Source organism: Canis lupus, chromosome 5, assembly GCF_048164855.1.
Source record: "Canis lupus baileyi chromosome 5, mCanLup2.hap1, whole genome shotgun sequence".
Taxonomy (NCBI): domain Eukaryota; kingdom Metazoa; phylum Chordata; class Mammalia; order Carnivora; family Canidae; genus Canis; species Canis lupus.
The window spans coordinates 82,032,233-82,050,783 of record NC_132842.1 but is presented as its reverse complement, the minus strand read 5'-3'; the positions used below and the strand labels follow the sequence as shown (position 1 = coordinate 82,050,783).

General features: G+C 46.7%; 2 protein-coding genes across 11 annotated transcripts in view; one reads left to right on the top strand and one right to left on the bottom strand.

The window, feature by feature from the left end:
* The window catches only part of SZRD1 (SUZ RNA binding domain containing 1), a 29,977-nt gene extending 21,990 nt beyond the window's left edge, over window positions 1-7,987 (top strand). For all 4 annotated transcript variants that reach the window (XM_072828188.1, XM_072828187.1, XM_072828184.1 and 1 more), the window contains exon 4: window positions 447-7,987. In XM_072828188.1, coding sequence (XP_072684289.1) covers window positions 447-549 — 103 coding nt within the window. In that variant the 3' untranslated portion in view covers window positions 550-7,987. The remainder of the gene's footprint in view (window positions 1-446) is intronic.
* SPATA21 (spermatogenesis associated 21) overlaps window positions 4,220-18,551 on the bottom strand; it is a 29,884-nt gene continuing 15,552 nt past the window's right edge. For 4 of the 7 annotated variants that reach the window (XM_072828165.1, XM_072828162.1, XM_072828163.1 and 1 more), the window contains 5 exons: window positions 17,842-17,913; window positions 17,609-17,726; window positions 5,949-6,121; window positions 4,929-5,106; window positions 4,220-4,381 (listed from right to left, as the gene is read on the bottom strand). In XM_072828165.1, the coding sequence (XP_072684266.1) occupies window positions 4,324-4,381; window positions 4,929-5,106; window positions 5,949-6,121; window positions 17,609-17,726; window positions 17,842-17,913 (599 nt within the window). In that variant the 3' untranslated portion in view covers window positions 4,220-4,323. Of the gene's footprint in view, window positions 4,382-4,928; window positions 5,107-5,948; window positions 6,122-13,297; window positions 13,538-17,608; window positions 17,727-17,841; window positions 17,914-18,551 lie in introns of those variants that run through there. The other 3 variants (XR_012031860.1, XR_012031861.1, XM_072828166.1) reach the window with 3 other exon arrangements.

Genomic DNA, 18,551 nt, shown 5'->3' with positions numbered 1-18,551 from the left:
AGGACAGGGTGGGCCCTTGAGCACTCCCCCTACCTCTAGATTCGGGGGAAGAGGTGAGCCTAGACTCCTGGCCCCCCCCCCCCCCCCGCCCGTGAGCTTCCCAGCTCGTCAGAGAGGGAGCCAGAGTTGGCTGATAGCTACTTTGGCTTCTGCCCCAGCTGCAGTCTTAAGATTTGGCTTTAAGATTTGGGGACCTTGGGCAGCCCTGGTGGCGCAGCGGTTTAGCACCGCCTGCAACCCAGGGCATGATCCTGGAGACCCTGGATCGAGTCCTGCGTCAGGCTTCCTGCATGGAGCCCGCTTCTCCCTCTGCTTGTGTCTCTGCCTCTCTCTCTCTCTCTGAATGAATAAAAAATAAATCTTAAAAAAAAAAGTTAAAAAAAAAAAGATTTGGGGACCTCTTGTATGTCCTTTTTCAGGCCTCCCTCTGATCTTCTTCCCTCCAGGCCAACCAGGATCTCCCAACCTGAGGACAGCAGGCAGCCCAATAATGTGATCAGACAGCCTTTGGGTCCAGATGGGTCACAGGGCTTCAAACAGCGCAGATAAATGCGTGCGGGAAAGGATGCCGCCACCGCTGCCGCCATCACCGCCTCTTGGGTCGTCCGCCACGGGTCGCACTGCCGTGGCAGACAGCTGGACTTGAGCAGAGGGAACGACCTGACTTACTTGCACTGTGACCCCCTTTGCTCCGCCCACTGTGACCTTGAACCCCATGCACTGTGACCTCCCTCCTTCCCCCCCCTTCCCACTGTGATTGGCACGTCTACAAGGGCTGTCCCAAGTCAATGGAAAGGGAAAGGGTGGGGGTCAGGGGAGGGTTGGGGGGACCCAAGAAGGACTCAGAGTAGAGAGTCAGACAGTGTCACTCGGCCACTTGGGGTAAAGCCAGTGCCAGCAATAACAGTTTATCATGCTCATTAATTTGGGATTTCAAAATACGGATGAGAACTCCCGTCCACCCACCCGCAAGTGCATGTCTTCATCACTTAAAAGCAAGTTCCATTTGAAAATGTCCTTTCTTTTTTTTTTTTTCTCCTTCCTACTTTTGTTTGTTTATACAAATAATCTGATTTGCAAGAAAAAGTGCATGGGAGGGGTTTTAGCAGTTTAATGAATTTTTAATTGAGAAAGGGTAGTTTGGTAGTCTACTTAAAAATGTTTCTGGGAAATTCACCAGAAACATTAACCAATAGGACTTTGGTGAGCTTAGCTTCTGTATTCCTACTGCCGCCCAGAAAAGGGGCAGGGCTCTGCAGCCCCCAGGACAGATGAGCACCCCATGCCTATACCTCCCTCCCCCAGCTAAGTCCCAGGGCATCTTCGCCCTACCTGGAGACTGAGCTAGCTCTATAGGCTCAGAGAGCCTGGGGAGGATGCCAACCCCACCTCTAGTATTTTGGGAGATAGGGAAAGTGAACAGACTTCCCCTTCCCATACCCCTCAGGGTGGTTCCCTGCCAGCCAGGCTTGCTCCTTCTAGAAGAGAGCAGGGAGTGAGATGCACTCCGGGCTCGGAAGTAAGGAATGTGAGACTTGCTCAGTGTTTTGCTGTTAGCCCGAGGAGAACCAGGAGAAAGTGGTTCCAGGACTCTGAACCTCCTGCCCAGTGTGCTTGGAAGGTGGACAGATCTTCCCACTCCAGCAAGGCTTGAACTCTCAAGGGTCTGTGGAGCACCATCTCTGTTGATGGCACCATGCCTAGTATATTTCCTTTGTGAAATCACTACCTTGGGAGCAGACCATTCTGAATACATGTGGGAAAAGGCAAGCTGTGCATTGCAAAGATTGGTGGTGACAGACCATAGACCCAGGCCACCCCTCACCCATTTTTCCAGAGCAAGGCTCTGGAATGAAGGCAGTTTCCCCTCTGTCCCTAGAGCCTAGAGATTTGCTTTGGCTCTTTAAGGTGGGAGAGGCTAAGAGGGCAGCTGCCTAGAGCAGCTATGTGTGTGTTTGTATAACTGGGTCCTCTCAGGCTTTCTGGTCTCTTCCATTGCACTGCGCCTTATCCCTCAGCCAGCCAGGTAGCCTCTCCACTCAGCGGATGAATTTTGGAGTGGGTGATAGGACATTTTGTGATTAGGGCAGCTTGCGGTGGCCAAGGTGGCAAGCTAGGTTTTGCAGGCTCACTCCACCTTTGGTTTACCTGGCTCTCAGCCTTGCCCTGTGGGAATGTAGGTCAGGCCCAGTAAGCCATGTCCCACTGCATCTCCCGCTGAGGAGGAAGGGCCAGCTGCCCGTTGAATCAGCAGCTAGTCCACAGCATAGCCTTATAACCATGAGCAGCCAGGAAATGGTGCGTGAGCAGAGCTGGAACAGAGCTTCAGTCACAAAGAGGCCACAGGCTGTTGGGTTGTATCCACAGGCTGTTGTAAGAGGGATGATCCCCCAGAAGTGGCCAAGGAAGAAGATTGGCTGCTGTCTTTATAGTTCCACTGCCCTGACCAAGTTTCCTCCTTCTAGATGTACAGTGTCTAGCCTTCATGTAATAGTAGTTTCTGGCCCAAGATGAGACTGTCCTTTCAGTTGGAGAAGGGTACAGAGGTAGGCCAGGTGGGATGGCCAGGAATACTGATTGCTCAGCCATCGGGACCACCTGCTCTTGCCCCCTCTCCCCTAGTGGGAGTGGAAGGGAAGGCTGGCTGATGGGTGTCTGTGGATTGAGGATGTAGTAGGGACTGGTGTTCCCACCTCCCTCTGGCCAAAGATGGGGCTTTGCCCACTGTGCCTGCTACCACCCATCAACAGTTGTACTCTTGGCTTCCCAGATGGAGAGGTGACAGGCAAAATTTTAAAGAGAAAGAAATGAAAACAAGGAAATGTGTTGGGGGGAGGTGGGAGGGTTGATGGGAGAATGGTTTGGATTTTGTGTGTGGGGTTTTTTTGTTTTGTTTTCTTTTTCTTTTTTTCTTTCTTTTTTTCTTTTTCTTTTTCTTTTTTTTTTTTTTTGATTGTCTGTGACTTTCCTTAAGTGCTTCTTCTTCTTTTTTTTTTTTTGTTTTTTTCTTTTAAGTAAGCTGCAGGCTTTGGCTTGGAAAACCCCAGGGGGGGTGGGGGTGGGGCAGAAACCTGAGGCTGCTGCCTGTTTATCTGCCTTCATGGTACTGTCCCCCTTTCCCCCAGCTCCTCCCTGACCCCATGAGCCAGGCCTCAGACCTTCCAGCTAACCGCTTCCCATGAGCCACTACTCTGATGTCAGCCTATAACCAAAGGAGCTGGGGGTCCAGGCCTGGTGACCAACCCTTCTCAGCCCACTCAATCAGGGTGCTCCCCACCTGCAGGCAGGAGGCAACACCCTATCTGCTACCATCAGCCCCTTCCAGAGCCCACTGCCCCGCCCTGCCCTGTCCAGCCCAGCCATACCCTGCTCTGCCCCATGTGGGGATGCTCTGCTCAGGGATGGGCAGGCAGGGCTGCCCCAGCCTCCCTGGTAAGCAGAGGCTCTGGAAACGTCCGGGGTCCTGTTTTCTGCTCGTGTGATCCCAGGGGTGCATGTGGGCCCCTTGGGTGTCTGAACAGAAGGGCATGGGAGGGAGGGCCGCACCCCTGCAGTCCTGCTCTGCTGGTCTAGCGGGCAGCTGCCTACCCCACCCCACCCCGCACCGCGGGCTCCTGAGTCGGCAGATTAAGCATTTTATAAATTGTATTTTAAATACATGTTTTAAACTTGTCAGAACCTTGTCCTCATTTCAGTCCCTGGCCTCCTAACCTCTTGCTATGCCTGCTTGATTAATCACTGGGGGAGCTACCTCTGCTCAGTCCCAGGGAGGGGCTCTCTCTTAGAAAAATAGGCCTGGGGTGGTGTGTGGGTTGGGGGGCAAAGACCCACATACCCTTAGGTTCCATGAGAAAGGCCCCCAAGCGTCCGGGGCCCTCTCAGAGCATGGCTGAGACCCCTCCTGCCCTTCTGCAAAGTCAGTCTGCTGCTTTTAGGGTCCAGAATCTTTACCTTCGAGCAAGTGGGAAGAGATGCTTTCGCCTTTGTGAGGCTCCTAGTCCAAAGGAGCACTCATCTGAAGAGTCCCAACTCTAGCTTTGAGAGTGCATAGAAGGTTAAGACTTTGCACCCAGGGTCCCTTTAGCAGGAGTCCCAACCCTGGCAGGGTTTCAAGATGTTTCTTGCTTCAGGGTTTCCTAAGCCTGAGGGAAGCTGGGGCCCTGTACTCTGAGAGCCAAGTGGAAAACTTGAGGGCCTTCCTTGACCCACACACAGAAGCTGAGGTTCTTGGTGTTTATTGGCTTACCAGGCCACAAAAGCAAAATCCAGCAGCGGTACCTGCCTGATGACCTGAACAGCTGCCCAGAGTCAGGACTCCATAGGTCAGTGCGTTCGAGCCGGGACAGAGCTGAGCCACTTTCGGCACTCAGAGCCATGTTCCCTAGGGAGAGAGGTGAGGAGAAAGGTGGGAGGAAATGAGCCATTCCCACGTGCCCCAGGGGAGAGGAGGCTTTCCTGGGAAGCAATGGAGCCTAGTAGTTGGGCTTAGGGGTCTGATTGCAAGTCCTGATTCCTTTTGTCCCCAAAGTGCCTGAAAAGGGGATTGGCAGGAGAAGCTTCCCTCCATCCAGCAGTCAAGCCTGTTTCATACTGCTCCTAACATGGAGTCATACTCAGGCAAAAGACTTGCGAGCTGACCTCGTGCATGAGAAAGGCAGATGGCACCAGCCTAAGAGAAAGACGGTATGTGCCACTGTCTCGGCACAGGAAGGAAGAAGTGCCCTGACTTAAGCACAGCCAGTGTGGTACATGGGCTCTCAACGTAGGTTAGTTTCTCACTGCTTCCATCCTTTCCCCCTTTTCCTCCCTGGAGCAGCAGTATCCTGGGCATCATCTCTTGGAAGGATGGATTCCCCTCAGGTTAGGCCAGGGCCTTGTGCAAAAGGTGAATGGGCCTGGGCCAGAGCTCCTGCCTCTTGGGCACCCACCTGCTTCCTTGAGATCCTGACTGGAAGAGGAGGCTATGGATGTCGGGGCCCAGGCTGGCAGGGGTGCATGGGTCCAGCACATACTGGCTGCCCTGCTTCCGACGAACCATCTTCTTGTCCAACCTCGGACAGAGTGGGATGCAGGGCACTTGGGCATAGGGGCTCTGCAGGTTGGCAGCTGGCAAGGGAGGAGGAGGCAGGAGAGGGGAATGCTTCAGAGCAAGCCCAGCCTTGGGAGGCAGGCAGACCCAGCTGAAATCCCAGCTTTGCCACATAACAAGCTGGGTGGGTTTGGGCAGATCCGTTAACCTGAGCCTCTGTGTAAAGCTGGAGGCGAGTACCCACCCCACACAGCTGACGATGAGGATTAAAGGGCTAATACACGCACAGCGCGCAGCTAAACTGAGCATTGTGTAAGGGCTAACAGCTTACACAGGAGCATATGTCTTGGTGATGGGTCCTGCATTCTGGTTGGCACACTAGAGAGACTCTGGAAAGCTCCTAGCCCATCACTTGGCACCTGCACTTAAGGGGAGACAGTCTTGCCCAGTGAAAAGAGCACAGGTTTTGGAGTCAGACCTGGGTATAAACTGCCCTTTCTGACACACATTAGCTGTGGGACCTTGGGCATAGACTTCCTCAGTTTCACTGTTCTCATCTGTAAAATGGGGTAAACACGTGATGGTGAGGATGAAATTCTAGCACATTTACAAAGAGCTTAGCATGGGGAGTGACCACAGTGGTGTTCAGTTAATGGTGATCTACGATTGCTAATCACCCACCCTGCTCTGTGGAGGCTCTTGGGACCAACGTGTGCTCAGTGTTAAGCCCAGGGCAAGAGTGCAGAAGGCCCTTGTCAGAGGGCTAGCGATAGTGATTTTCAGATCATTGACTAATGCACACAGGTAATCCTGAAGTGGGAAACCATGTCTCTCAGCTCCTAGGTCTGGCTGTCGGGGCCCAGGGAAAGAGGCCAGGTGGGCAGGAAAGCAGAGTGCTCACCATGCCCAAGGCCCTCACCATAGTTCTGCTGCTTCAGCCGGCTCAGAATCCTGAGGACCCTTCGTTCTGGGACTTCCAAGTCTGCCTCCTGGAGGTTGTAAGGAAGCTTCTTCCGGGACCGCAGCCGGCCTATGGCCAACTCCATCTCTCGGGCCTTGCAGGTGCCTTCCTTCAGCTTCTTCTGGTAATAGCTGGGGAGGCAGTGCCCACCCAGCTCAGCCTGGCTGTATTTAGTTCATCCTCCTCCCCCCTCACTGTTTCAGAGCCCCTGTTCTGTCTAGCCAGCTCTGGGACAGGGACACAAGCCCAGGAGTTAGGAGACATGGGTTTCAGTCCCATCTCTGCCATTAACTCCCCCTCACTGCTTTGCTTTGGCCTCTAGTCACCCTTATGTCAAATGGTTATCTCTACCCTATCACTGCAAGTCACAGGACTTCTCTGGGCTTCAGGTTTCCTGGGTAAAATGGATCAGTCTTTGTGTTATAGGATAAAATAACAAGGCCCATCAAGCACTCAGCAACGTGGCCCACGGAAAGAGCCTGGCAAATGTCACCTGTGATTTCTGTCACTGATATTCTTACTTAGATGTACAAGTGCTCTGTAAGACAGCTGTGCAATTAACCTCATCTTGCAGATTCGAGTTTTATTTTCTTGACTCCCTGCTATTTGCCTTCCCACTAGACTGCAGCTCCGCGCATTCATTCAGCAGATGAATGTTTACTGCAGGCCGCCATGCATCTAGGTGCTTGGGAAAAGCAGTGCAGGAGATCTCCATAGAAGGTTTCTGCCTCCTACTGTCTCAGCCCCTCTCTCACTCCAGCCACTGCTGCGGTGACCACTTCCACACGGACTTCAAGCAGCTTTGCATAGGGACAGTCTGAGGTGGCCTCACCTCAGAAGTCTCCTGCCTGGAGCTTCTCTGACACCCAGAGTGCAACCCAGAAGTTCAGGGGAATTAAACCACCGTGGGGGTCACCCTTGACTAAAGGAACTAGCAGCTGAGGTATACAGGTTTCTCTTTCTTCTAACAGAATTCTGAGTCACCATTCATAGTCTCCTCAAAAGATCCTGGGGGTGGTTGACTCAATAACATATGCTTATATTGGTTCCTCCCTCCTCTGTTCACATTCTTTCTCTTGCTCCTCCTTGGAATCCCTTCTTAAATCAACCACCTAGGCACACACCTAGTGGGAGAGTCAGATCATGAAAAATAGATACAAGACCATGTTGGTAGTGTTGGGTGTAATGAGAGCAAGTAAAAGCTGGTGAGTGGGTAGTGATGAGAGGCTAGTTTGCTCACAGTGCTCAGCAAAAGTCTCAGAGGTGGTGATATTTGAGCAGAACAAGGGGAGGGAGCAAGTCAAATGGATATCTCTGGAGGAATAGTCTTGGACAGAGGGAATGGCATGTGGAAAGGGCAGGAGGTAGGAAAGAGCTCAGTGAGCTCTAGGAATGGCAAGGAGGCCAGAAGGAGCTAGAGCCTGGTAAATGAGGAAGAGTGGGAGATGTGGGCAGCAGGATGGCAGCCAGACCACCCAAGGCTTTGAGGCAGTGGTGAGGGGTGGGCATGCTACTTGGTGTTGGGAAACATTTAAGGCTTAAGTTGCTGGTGCTGCTAGGGTCTATGCCTATCTCTGGGGCCTGAAATTTGGGGGTTTGATGAGTTTCACATAGAACACAAAAAATGACCAGAGCCCTCACATGAGAGTTGGATCTAGACCTCTGTGTAAAACTAGGACCTGAAAAGGCACATGCTGAGTAAAGAGATGATCTAGAAAATAACTTCACCCCACAGGGGCCAAAAGGACATGAGCAAAGTGTGTGCAACTTTCTCGGTCACAATTTTAAAGGAAATTGCTTGCTCTGCACTTCCTCTCTCCCCTTCCTGAGGGCTTGAATTCAAATGTGTTGCTGGTAAATTGGCTTAGGATTGACCTAGGAAATGGTGGAACAATAAGTTAGAAAGAAACAGTAAGTTGTATGCTGGGCAGCCTTGTCTTCCTGCCTGCTTCTTCTGGACTGTCAATATAAGAGAAAAATAAACTATCTTGTGTGAACTATAGTGCATTGGGGTCTATTCCTGAACTAATATAACCAATATAGAATTCTCTACCCAGCTAAACTACTCAGTAAGTGTGAATATAAAATAAACTCTTTTCCAAACACATATAATCTTAAAAATTTCGCATCCCATGCATTCTTTCTCAAAAAGCTACTGGAGGACATGTTCTTCTAAAATGAGGGCATTAACCAAAACAGAAAAGGAAGATAACACATACAGAAAACAGGAGATCTGATACAGGAGAGGCAAAGGTAAAGGAAGATAGTGAAAGGAGCTCCCATGTTGGACAAGTTTAGATTAGATCACTGTAACTGAAAAGACAGAATAGGGCCATTTCAAGGGCTGGCCAGTTGTTGAATTACTGCCTTTGTAACTCAAAAAAAGCTACTAGGGAAACATGCTCCCATTATTTTTTAATTAAACCAAACAAACCAAGAAAGAGCAAGCAAACCAAGGAAAAGTAAGGCATGTAAACTAACAAACAGAATCTGAATCAGAGGAAAGGAATGAGTTAAAAAAAAAATAAGGCAATTGTCAATTTCAGGAACTAGAAAGACAAGGAAATGAAATCATAGTATAATAAGATACTCAGCTATTAAAAATTACATAGCCAGAATAATAGAAACTTCCCCAAATCATTTAGTCAAAAACAATATTTTAGGATAGGTAGAGGGGAGCTTAGGTGATAGTTGTATCAGATAGCTAAATCCATACTATAATAGGAAGTCAATAAAGGATAAAGTTATATCCGTTGAATGCTAACCAAAGGAAGTTGGTATAGCCATATTTATATTTTAAAAATTAGGCCTTGAGATAAAAAGCATTACTAGAGAGACAAATGATTCCCATATAATGATAACATGTCCCGTTCATTAGGGAATATGAAATTCTTTTTTTTTTCTTTTTTTTTTTTTTTAAGATTTTATTTATTTATTCATGAGAGAGAGAGAGGCAGAGACACAGGCAGAGGGAGAAGCAGGCTCCACACAGGGAGCCCGATGCGGGACTCCAGGATCACACCCTGCCCCGAAGGCAGGCGCTAAACCTCTGAGCCACCCAGGGATCCCTGAGAATATGAAATTCTAAACATGAAATATAAAGCAAAATCTGATATAACTACAAGGAGAAGTAGACAACTTCATTATCACAGAAGTGATAATAGATACTCAGCTTTGCCAGTAATAGATAACTGGCAAAGCTGAGTAGAAGGAACCCATAGACTATGTGAATGGATGAATGTGACTGTGTTCTGATAAAAGTTTAAGTGTAAAAACAGTGAGCTGAATGTGGCCTGCAGCATGTAATTTGTTGACCTCTGCCTACTACAGACCTTACTTAAAACTAAAATCCACAGGAGAAACAGAGTTTGGAAGTTGAGTCTACCAAGTTAGAGGGTTTATGTAGCCCCTGGGTCTTTCACAAATATGCCCTAACAAAGTAAAAAACCAAGATTACTTAAAGAGATCAGCCAGTAACCTGAACTGCCTACAAGCACAAAAAATTAACACTCATCAAAGGAAGAGTCTGATGTCCAAACAAAACAGAATCCAATCTCTAAATCATCATCTAAAATGTTCAGGACACAATAAATTATCAGACATGCATGGGGTGCCTGGGTGGCTCAGTCAGTTAAGTGTCTGACTTGGTTTTGGCTCAGGTCATGATTGCAGACTCCTGATTACTGAGCCCCAAGTTGGGCTCTACACTCAGTGAGAATCTACTTGAGTTTCTCTCAATCTCCATCTGCCCCTCTTCCCTCTTCCCTGCTCACTCGCTCACTTTTCTCTCTAAAATAAATAAAATCGTTTTTAAAAATTAGACATGCAAAATGTGGCCCATAGTAAGACCTATAAAAATAAACTCATGGAAAGCAACCTTGAGGAAGTCTTAGTAGACAATGGCTTTAAAGGAGCTATTAAAGGGAGACTTGGGTGGCTTAGACAGTTAAGCATCTGCCTTCAGCTCAGGTCATGATCTTGGGATCCTGGGATTGAGCCCCATGTCAGGCTCCCTGCACAGCAGGGATCTGCTTCTCTCGCTCTCTGCCCCTCCCCCCACTCATGGTCTTTCACTCTCAAATAAATAAATAAAATATTTTTAAAGGAGCTATTAAAAATATATTCAGATAATTAAAGAAAAGTGTGATCTCAATGAATAGAGAAATAGAAACAATAAACATGAAACAAATGGAAGTTCTAGAACCAAAAGGTACAATAACTGAAGTGAAAACGTAACTGAATAAGCTTCACAGCAGATTGGAGATAGCACGAAAAGGAATTAGTAAACGTGAAGACAGATCAATAGAAATCATCCCATCTGAAGAACAGAAAAAAAAAAAATTGAAGACAAATGAACAGAATTCCGTTTCTGGCCATAATGAAGGAACTAGTGCTGAAATTATCCTCTTGCTGTAAATAACTATACATGGACAAAATATATGAAACCTGTCAGATATTGAACAACAGGCAGCACAAGACTATAATCCCTGAGAGAAAATAAACCAATGAGGTGAACTTAATGGTCTCTACAGAACTTTGCCTGGAGGTACCTTCTGGACTCCGATGCCGTGTTCTGCATCCAGGCAGAACAGTAGACTCACTGAGGTAAGGGGACAGACATTGTAATTGGTGAAGATGGAGGCCACTGGGATTAGTATATCAGGATATCAAAGAGATGGGAGCCATGCAAAGAAAGAGTTGCAGAAACATGCAGTACATACATTGCGCGTAGTTGCATACTAAGCAGTACATACATAGTGTAAAATTTTATGAAGCCAGACAAAGAACAAAACCAAGTAATTACCAGAGTTTACCTAGAACTGAGAGACACATGAGTTTCAAACAGGCAGAGCAGAAAGATGTTCTTGAACACTTGTGGAATTAGTAGAGCTCTTAGATGAGTTCTTTTTCAGTAGTTGGGACTAAATCAGCCCTATAGTAGAGACTATACTGGATCCTCCCTGACAAAGCTTTAAAACCTTGAACAAGGGACACCTGCCTGGCTCAGTTGGTACAGCATGTGGCTCTTGATCTCAGGGTCATGAATATGAGCCCCATGTTGGGGGTAGAGTTTACTTAAAATAAAATAAAATAGAATAAAATAAAAACAAAGCCTTGAAAAAGAGAAGACAATCCTCAGTAACTTAACCACCTGCTCTCGGGTTCAATTCTTTTTTTTTTTTTTTTTACGATTTATTTATTTAATCATGAGAGATACAGAGAGATAGAGGCAGAGAGACACAGGCAGAAGGAGAAGCAGGCTCCTCACAGGGACTGATGTGGGACTCAATCCTGGATCCCAGGATCACACCCTGAGCCTAAGGCAGATGCTCAACTGCTGAGCCATCCAAGTGTCCCTCGAGTTCAATTCTTTAAAGAACAAAATACACTCAATAAAGGAAGTGCCATAATATCTAGCATCCAATAAAAAATTAGCAGACATAAGAAGCAGGAAAGTGACCAATAAAAAAAGAAAAATAAGTTTATATAATCAGATACAGAAATGGCAAAGATGATGGAATTAGCAGAAGACCTTAAATGAGCTATTATAATTATGCTCAAGGATTTAAAGGAAATATGAACATGAGGAGAAGAGTAAAACTGTGAAATAGAACCAAATGAGGGGCACCTGGATAGCTCAGTGGTTGAGTGCCTGCCTTTGGCTCAGGTTGTGGTCCTGGACCAAGTGTGTCTCTCATTAATAAATAAATTTTAAAAATTTTAAATATATATATTTTGAAATAGAACCAAGTGAAATATTTAAATATGAAAAAATGCAATAGCTGAAATGAAAAATTCATTGGATAAGTTTAAAGGAGGTTAGAAAAAAATAGAAAAAAATAAAGGAGCTTAGATACAGCAAAGAAAAGATCAGCAAACTTGAATACTTAGCAATAGAAATTCAAAGTGAAGCACAGAGAGAAAATTCGAGATACAAGGATCACAGCCTGCTCAATGACTGATGAAACAATTTTAAGTGCTATGGAATTGGAGTCCTAGAAGGAGAGGAGGGGGGCATATGAAAATATTACTTATAGAAAAATGTACCCAAAAAAGAGAATTATGATAAAAGCTATGAATTATAAATAAATCCAAGAAGTTCAATGACCCCAAAGTAGGATGAATACAAACTGAATTGACCTAGTCTTGGGACTAAGACTGAGTCAGTGAACTATGGGACATCATGCTTACATTTGTTCTTTTTTTTTTTCTTTTTTTTAATTTTTTTTTTAATTTTTATTTATTTATGATAGCCACAGAGAGAGAGAGAGAGAGAGAGAGAGGCAGAGACACAGGCAGAGGGAGAAGCAGGCTCCATGCACCGGGAGCCCAATGTGGGATTTGATCCCTGGTCTCCAGGATCGAACCCTGGGCCAAAGGCAGGCACCAAACCGCTGCGCCACCCAGGGATCCCTCTTTTTTTTTTTTTTTCTTAAGGATTTATTTATGCAAGAGAGAGTGTGTGTGAGAGAACGAGCAGGGGGGAATGGCAGAGGCAGAGGGAGAAGCAGAGTCCCAGCTGAGAAGGGAGCCGGATGTGGGGGCTCAATCCCAGGACCCCAGGATCATGACTACCTGAGCCACAGGCAGATCCTTAACTGACAGAGCCACTCAGGCACCCAGATTTGTTTTTTCTACTTGTTACACTTGTTTTACCCCCTTCTAGAGCTATCTTATTTCACAAATTCTAACTTGAATTTCTCCCCATAGTCACTAGCTAAGCTTTTTTTTTTTTTTTTATGATTTTATTTATTTATTCATGAGAGACACAGAGAGGCAGAGACAAAGACAGAGGGAGAAGCAGGCTCCCTGCAGGGAGCCCGATGCGGGACTTGATCCCAGGACCCCGGGATCATGCCCTGAGCCAAAGGAAGATGCTCAACCACTGAGCCATTCAGGTGCCTCTAGCTAGGCTTTTAATATATGACATTCATAGGAAAGTTTCAGGTAGTGGGGAAATGAAGGAGTTCAGGGCATTCCACTGCAAAACAGGGCACTTGGACATGTGGTTATTTTAGTTAAAAGCACTTGAGGGGCACCTGGGTGACTTAGTTGGTTAAATGACTGAGTGATAGCCCATCCCTTCAAGAACAACTGATAGCATTTGTTGATAAAATTAAAGCTTTCAAGAAAAAGTTAGAATTTTGGGAAACTTAAATCCATTAACATGGTTGTGTACATGTCAGACAAAATAGCATTTGGCAGTGAAAATGAATGAACTATAGCCACACACAACAATTCTAATGCTTAGACTTTTCTGATATTAGTGGTGATATTAATTAAAATATAATATCATAGTGTATATATATACTAGCAAATATATATTTATTAATTAAAATGAAACATGTCAACATTTAGAAGATACGCAATACTTTCCAAATGCCCAGTGCGTGTTACAAAAACTCAAAGAAGAGCCATTCAAACTACAACACAGACGAGTGGATTCTTTCATTTAAGTACAGGGACTTCCAGCTGGCAGTCCATAGAGCATGCCGCTCTTGATCTCAGGATCGAGAGTTTGAGCCCCATGTTGGGTGTAGAGAGTGCTTTAAAAAAAAAAAAAAAAAGATTTTACTTATTTATTCGTGAGAGACACAGAGAGAGGCAGAGACACAGGCAGAGGGAGAAACAGGCTCCATGCAGGGAGCCCAATGCGGGACTCGATCCCAGGACCCCGGGATCATGCCCTGAGCCAAAGGCAGATGCTCAACCACTGAGCCACCTAGGTGGCCCCTTGAGAGTGATTAAATAAATAGACTTTAAAAATATGAAAGAGTATAGGGGCACTTGGGTGGCTCAGTCTGTTGAGCACCTGACTTGGTTTCGGCTCAGGTCATGATCTCAGAGTTGTGAGATCAAGCCGCGCATCCGGCTCCTTGCTCAGCATGGAGTCGGCTTGGGATTCTTTGCTCCTTCCCCTCCCTCCCCCTCTGCTCCTCTCCATGCCCTCCTTCTCTAAAAATAAATAAAGAAAATCTTTTAAAAAAATAAATAAAAATGTACCAAAAGTTCATTGATTTGGTTTCTGATTCTACATCTTTTTTTTTAAGATTTATTTATTTTATTTTTTAATTTTTATTTATTTATGATAGTCACACAGAGAGAGAGAGGCAGAGACATAGGCAGAGGGAGAAGCAGGCTCCATGCACCGGGAGCCCGATGTGGGATTCGATCCTGGGTCTCCAGGATCGCGCCCTGGGCCAAAGGCAGGCGCTAAACCGCTGTGCCACCCAGGGATCCCTGATTCTACATCTTAACCATATAAGGCTCTACCACTTATCAAGTCTGGTGCAATATCAAAGAAAAAAATGCACACGATATGTAGGTATAAATGAAAAGGCTAGTAAAATACTCCCCCATCCTGTGATTTATTTGTGCGGCCAGAGTTCTGTATACACTTCAAGCACAGCAACGTATTGCAACAGATTGAATGCAAAGCAAATATGAGACGGAAAACCGTCTTCTTTTCTGCCAGACTCTGAAGAGATTTGCAATATTGTGTGACAATGCCATTTGTCTGGGTGGCTCAGTGGTTGAATGTCGGCCTTCGGCTCAGGCTGTGATCCCGGGGTCCTGGGATCGAGCCCCGTGTCGTCGGGTTCCCCTGCTCCGTGGGGAGCCTGCTTCTCCCTCTCGCTCTGCCCCTCCCCCTGCTCACGCACACACGAGTCCTCTATCTCTCTCCAATAAATAAAATCTTTTTTTAAAAGGGGTGTTGGCCATAAAGTTTAAAAACTACAGCTCTGGAGAAACTCTTGCCCATGTGTCCCAGGAGACATATATGAGAATATTCACACTGTCTCTACCACAGCTGGAAACTGAACGCAGCCCTAACTCCTATCAGCAGAATGAATAAGCATATTGTGATACAGTCGCACGTAATAGTACGGAGCAGTGAGAAGGACAAATGATCGATAATTACCCACAAGAACGTGAAGAGATCACAAAAGCGTAACGTGGAGGAGAACCAACAGGTAGCAAAAGACTACAGTAGGAGTCCGCTCATATAAAGTTTATGAAAAGCTGAACAATGAAGTGTTCAGGAGTACAAACAAGTGGGAGTCAAGAGCAGAAAGCTCCACTCCATGTCTCATAGTAATGGTGGGATTATAAAATGGTACAACCACTGGGGGAAAAAATTCTGGCGAGTTCTCCGAAGTAAAATGCACCTGCCTGCAATTCCCCTCTGCATATTCAGCCAAGAGAAACAAATGGATGTGTCCACCCAAGGACTTGTACAAAAAATGTTAGTGGCAGTTTTATTCATTATAAGCCCCCACTGGGGACCGCTGAGAAACCCATCAGTAAAGAGATGGATGAATCAACCGTGGGAGGTCCGTGGGTGGAACACCACTCGGCAATAGAAAGGGGTGGACAGGGGATCCCTCAGTGGCTCAGCGGTTTGGTGCCTGCCTTTGGCCCAGGGCGCAATCCTGGAGACCTGGGATCCAGTCCCACGTCGGGCTCCCTGCATGGAGCCTGCTTCTCCCTCTGCCTGTGTCTCTGCCTCTCTCTTTTTTCTCTGCGTCTCTTGTGAATAAATAAATAAAATCTTAAAAAAAAAAAGAAAGAAGAAAGAAAGAAAGAAAGAAGAAAGAAAAAAAGAAAGAAAGAAAAAGAAAGAGAGGGATCCCTGGGTGGCGCAGCGGTTTGGCGCCTGCCTTTGGCCCAGGGCGCGATCCTGGAGACCCGGGATCGAATCCCACATCGGGCTCCCGGTGCATGGAGCCTGCTTCTCCCTCTGCCTGTGTCTCTGCCTCTCTCTCTCTCTCTCTCTCTCTCTGTGACTATCATAAATAAATTAAAAAAAATAAAAATAAAAAATAAAAAAAAAGAAAAAGAAAGAGAAAGAAAGAAAGAAAGAAAGAAAGAAAGAAAGAAAGAAAGAAAGAAAGAGAAAGAAAGAAAGAGGTGAACACCGACATCCACAACGACATGGACAAGTGGAGAAGCTGACACTGGGCGCTTCTATGGGTGTGAGGTTGCCAAAAGGGAAAACCAATCCGTGATGGAAAACAAACCAGGAGAGTGATTGCCTCCGCAGGGGTGGGTTCGGAGACCGACTGGCAAGGATCCTGAGGGGCACTTTCAGGAGTGATGGTAAAGTTCTACATAACTTGAGAGGGGGGTTCAGGTTGCTCGGGTGTGAGCATTTGCTGAGAGTCACACGCTAGTGATGTGTGTGTTTCACCTGTATGTAAATTATACCTCAAATAATGAAAAAAGCCCTAAATAAGCAACGATCTTTAGTTATTGATACGTATGCTCAAGTATTTAGAGAATACTGAAGATCATTTATCTTGAAATGAATAAAAAATTACCCAAATGGATTGATGAATAGAGGGATGGGTAGATAAAACAAGCATGGGAGAAAGGCAACGGTGGAATCTAGGTGGTGCGCATATAAACGTTCACTGTGAAATTCTCTTCATTTTGCTGTGTATTTGAAATTTTCGGTAAACAAAGGGAAAAAAACAAGCAGTGAAAATTTAAAACAGAAAGCAAGAGAGTAATGGTTAGTTCTTATTTGGGGAGAGAGTGCTTTGTGATTGGGGGAGGGCACACAGGGCTTCGATGTTATTGGAAATGATCTATTTTTAAAGACTTTTTTTTTTTTTTTTAAATTTCAGAGAGAGAGAGCGCGTGCAAGCATGAGCAGGGGGAGGGCCGGACTGAGGGAAAAGCAGATTCCCCACCGAGCAGGGACCCCGATGAGGACTCGATCCCGGGACTCTGGGATCCTGACCTGAGCCGAAGGCAGATGCTTAACTGACTGAGCCACCCAGGAGTCCCAGAAATGATCTATTTGTAAACTGGGGAAATGGACACATGGGGAATTTGTTTTGTTGTTTTTAAAATTATACATTTATGTTCTTCAGAATCATATATATTTAGAGTGATTTATAGATGCTGGGAGGAAAAAAGACCTTTTGTCTTGGGATTGCCAAGGTGATGTTGCTGAAATAGCCTGCTCTCTTTCCCCCTCCTCTGGCCCCATGCGGACGAGGCCTGGTCTCAGTGGCAGGGACAAGCCTCTATGTGACACACAGAGAGACCAGCTGGGCCATTTTGCCAGCACGCTTTGCTTTTAGCCCTGGAGTGTTGATGTTCCTTTTGTATGTAGCTATACCTTCCTTAGCTGAACCACTACCACCACCCCAGCCCACTCTGGAGACATGCGGAGGCTTCCATCCCCAGCGCTCTGTGGCCCCAGGCAGTCTCCACCACATTCCTGTTCTGGGATGCTGTGTGGGGTACCGCAAGAAAGAATTCCTCTTATTGCTGAATCTGTTCGACTAGAGGGGTAGGAGCATGGGGCTGACGGTTGGCATCCTTCCCACTGTGAGAAGAGCCTAGCTGAGCTTGAATTCAGGGTACAGAGATGAGCAGGAGAGATAGCCTTCCTGGTATCATCTGATCTCCTGGATCCAGCCGTTCTTGCAGCCATGATCGGTTATGTGAGCCAATATAGTCCCTTTTTGCTTAAACCAGTTTTATGTGGATGTTTTTCACTTGCAACTAAGAGTCCTAACTCTCAAAGTTCCTCAGCTGCCCAAAATACTAGGAGCCATTTCTGTGTCTGCAACCCTCCACCCCCAACCACCAGCCCCACTCACTTGGTGATCTCCTCTAAGGCTGTCTCAGGTAAGGCCAGCATCTCCACCAGCAGGGACAGGATCTCAAAGAATAGGGTGTGGGGGTTGGGGGGAGCCATGTCTGCCAGGGCGTTCTGTTCTGGGGACATGGGATAATGTCTGCAATTACCATTTGGTAGTTCCGGAGGCCCACTGTCCACCAGCCACCAAGCTCCTCACCAAGCTCCCCTTCCTCTGGGCTTGTCCCTACTCACCCACGGAGCAGAAGAAGCGCCTGGTGTCTGTCAGCACAGCCAGGAAGTCCTTGAAGCCTACACGACCATCCCCTGCAGAGGCCAGAGGTAGAACAGTGGGCAGGGGCCTTCCAGAGTGGGCCCAGGCATTGCAGCCTGGGCACGGTTATTATCATTTACTCAATGGGTTTGGTTATAAAACACACAGGAGACACGTATGCCACACGTATATAGCACACATTCAATGCAGCAAGTGCAGTGCACACTGAAAAGTAGAAGGTGAAAATTAAAATCTCCAGTGTTGGAACCTCCCAGATCCTAGAGGCAGCAGCATGGGCTCACATCCCTGGTCCTTCACTTACTATCCATGAGACCTTGGCAAAGCCCCAAACCCCCCTAGGCCTTAACTTTCTCATCTATAGGGTGAGGATAACCATTACCTATCTCATGGGAGATCGAACGAAGCAAAGTGCTTAGAACAGGGCTGTGTGTATTATACAAGTTCACTAAATGTCATTAACTGTTATTATTACCAAGTGCTAGTCACTGCATGAGAATTCTATACCCACAAGATTCCCACCTCGGCCTTCCAGGCCCTTCAGGACCTGCTCTATTACCTGTCTCCAGTCTCACCTGGGGCCAAGCACCCCCAGCATAGATCTCTTCTTCCACTGGGGCCATGTTCCCTGCTCTGGGCCTTTGCACATGCTGCTTCTTCCTAGAATCCTCTC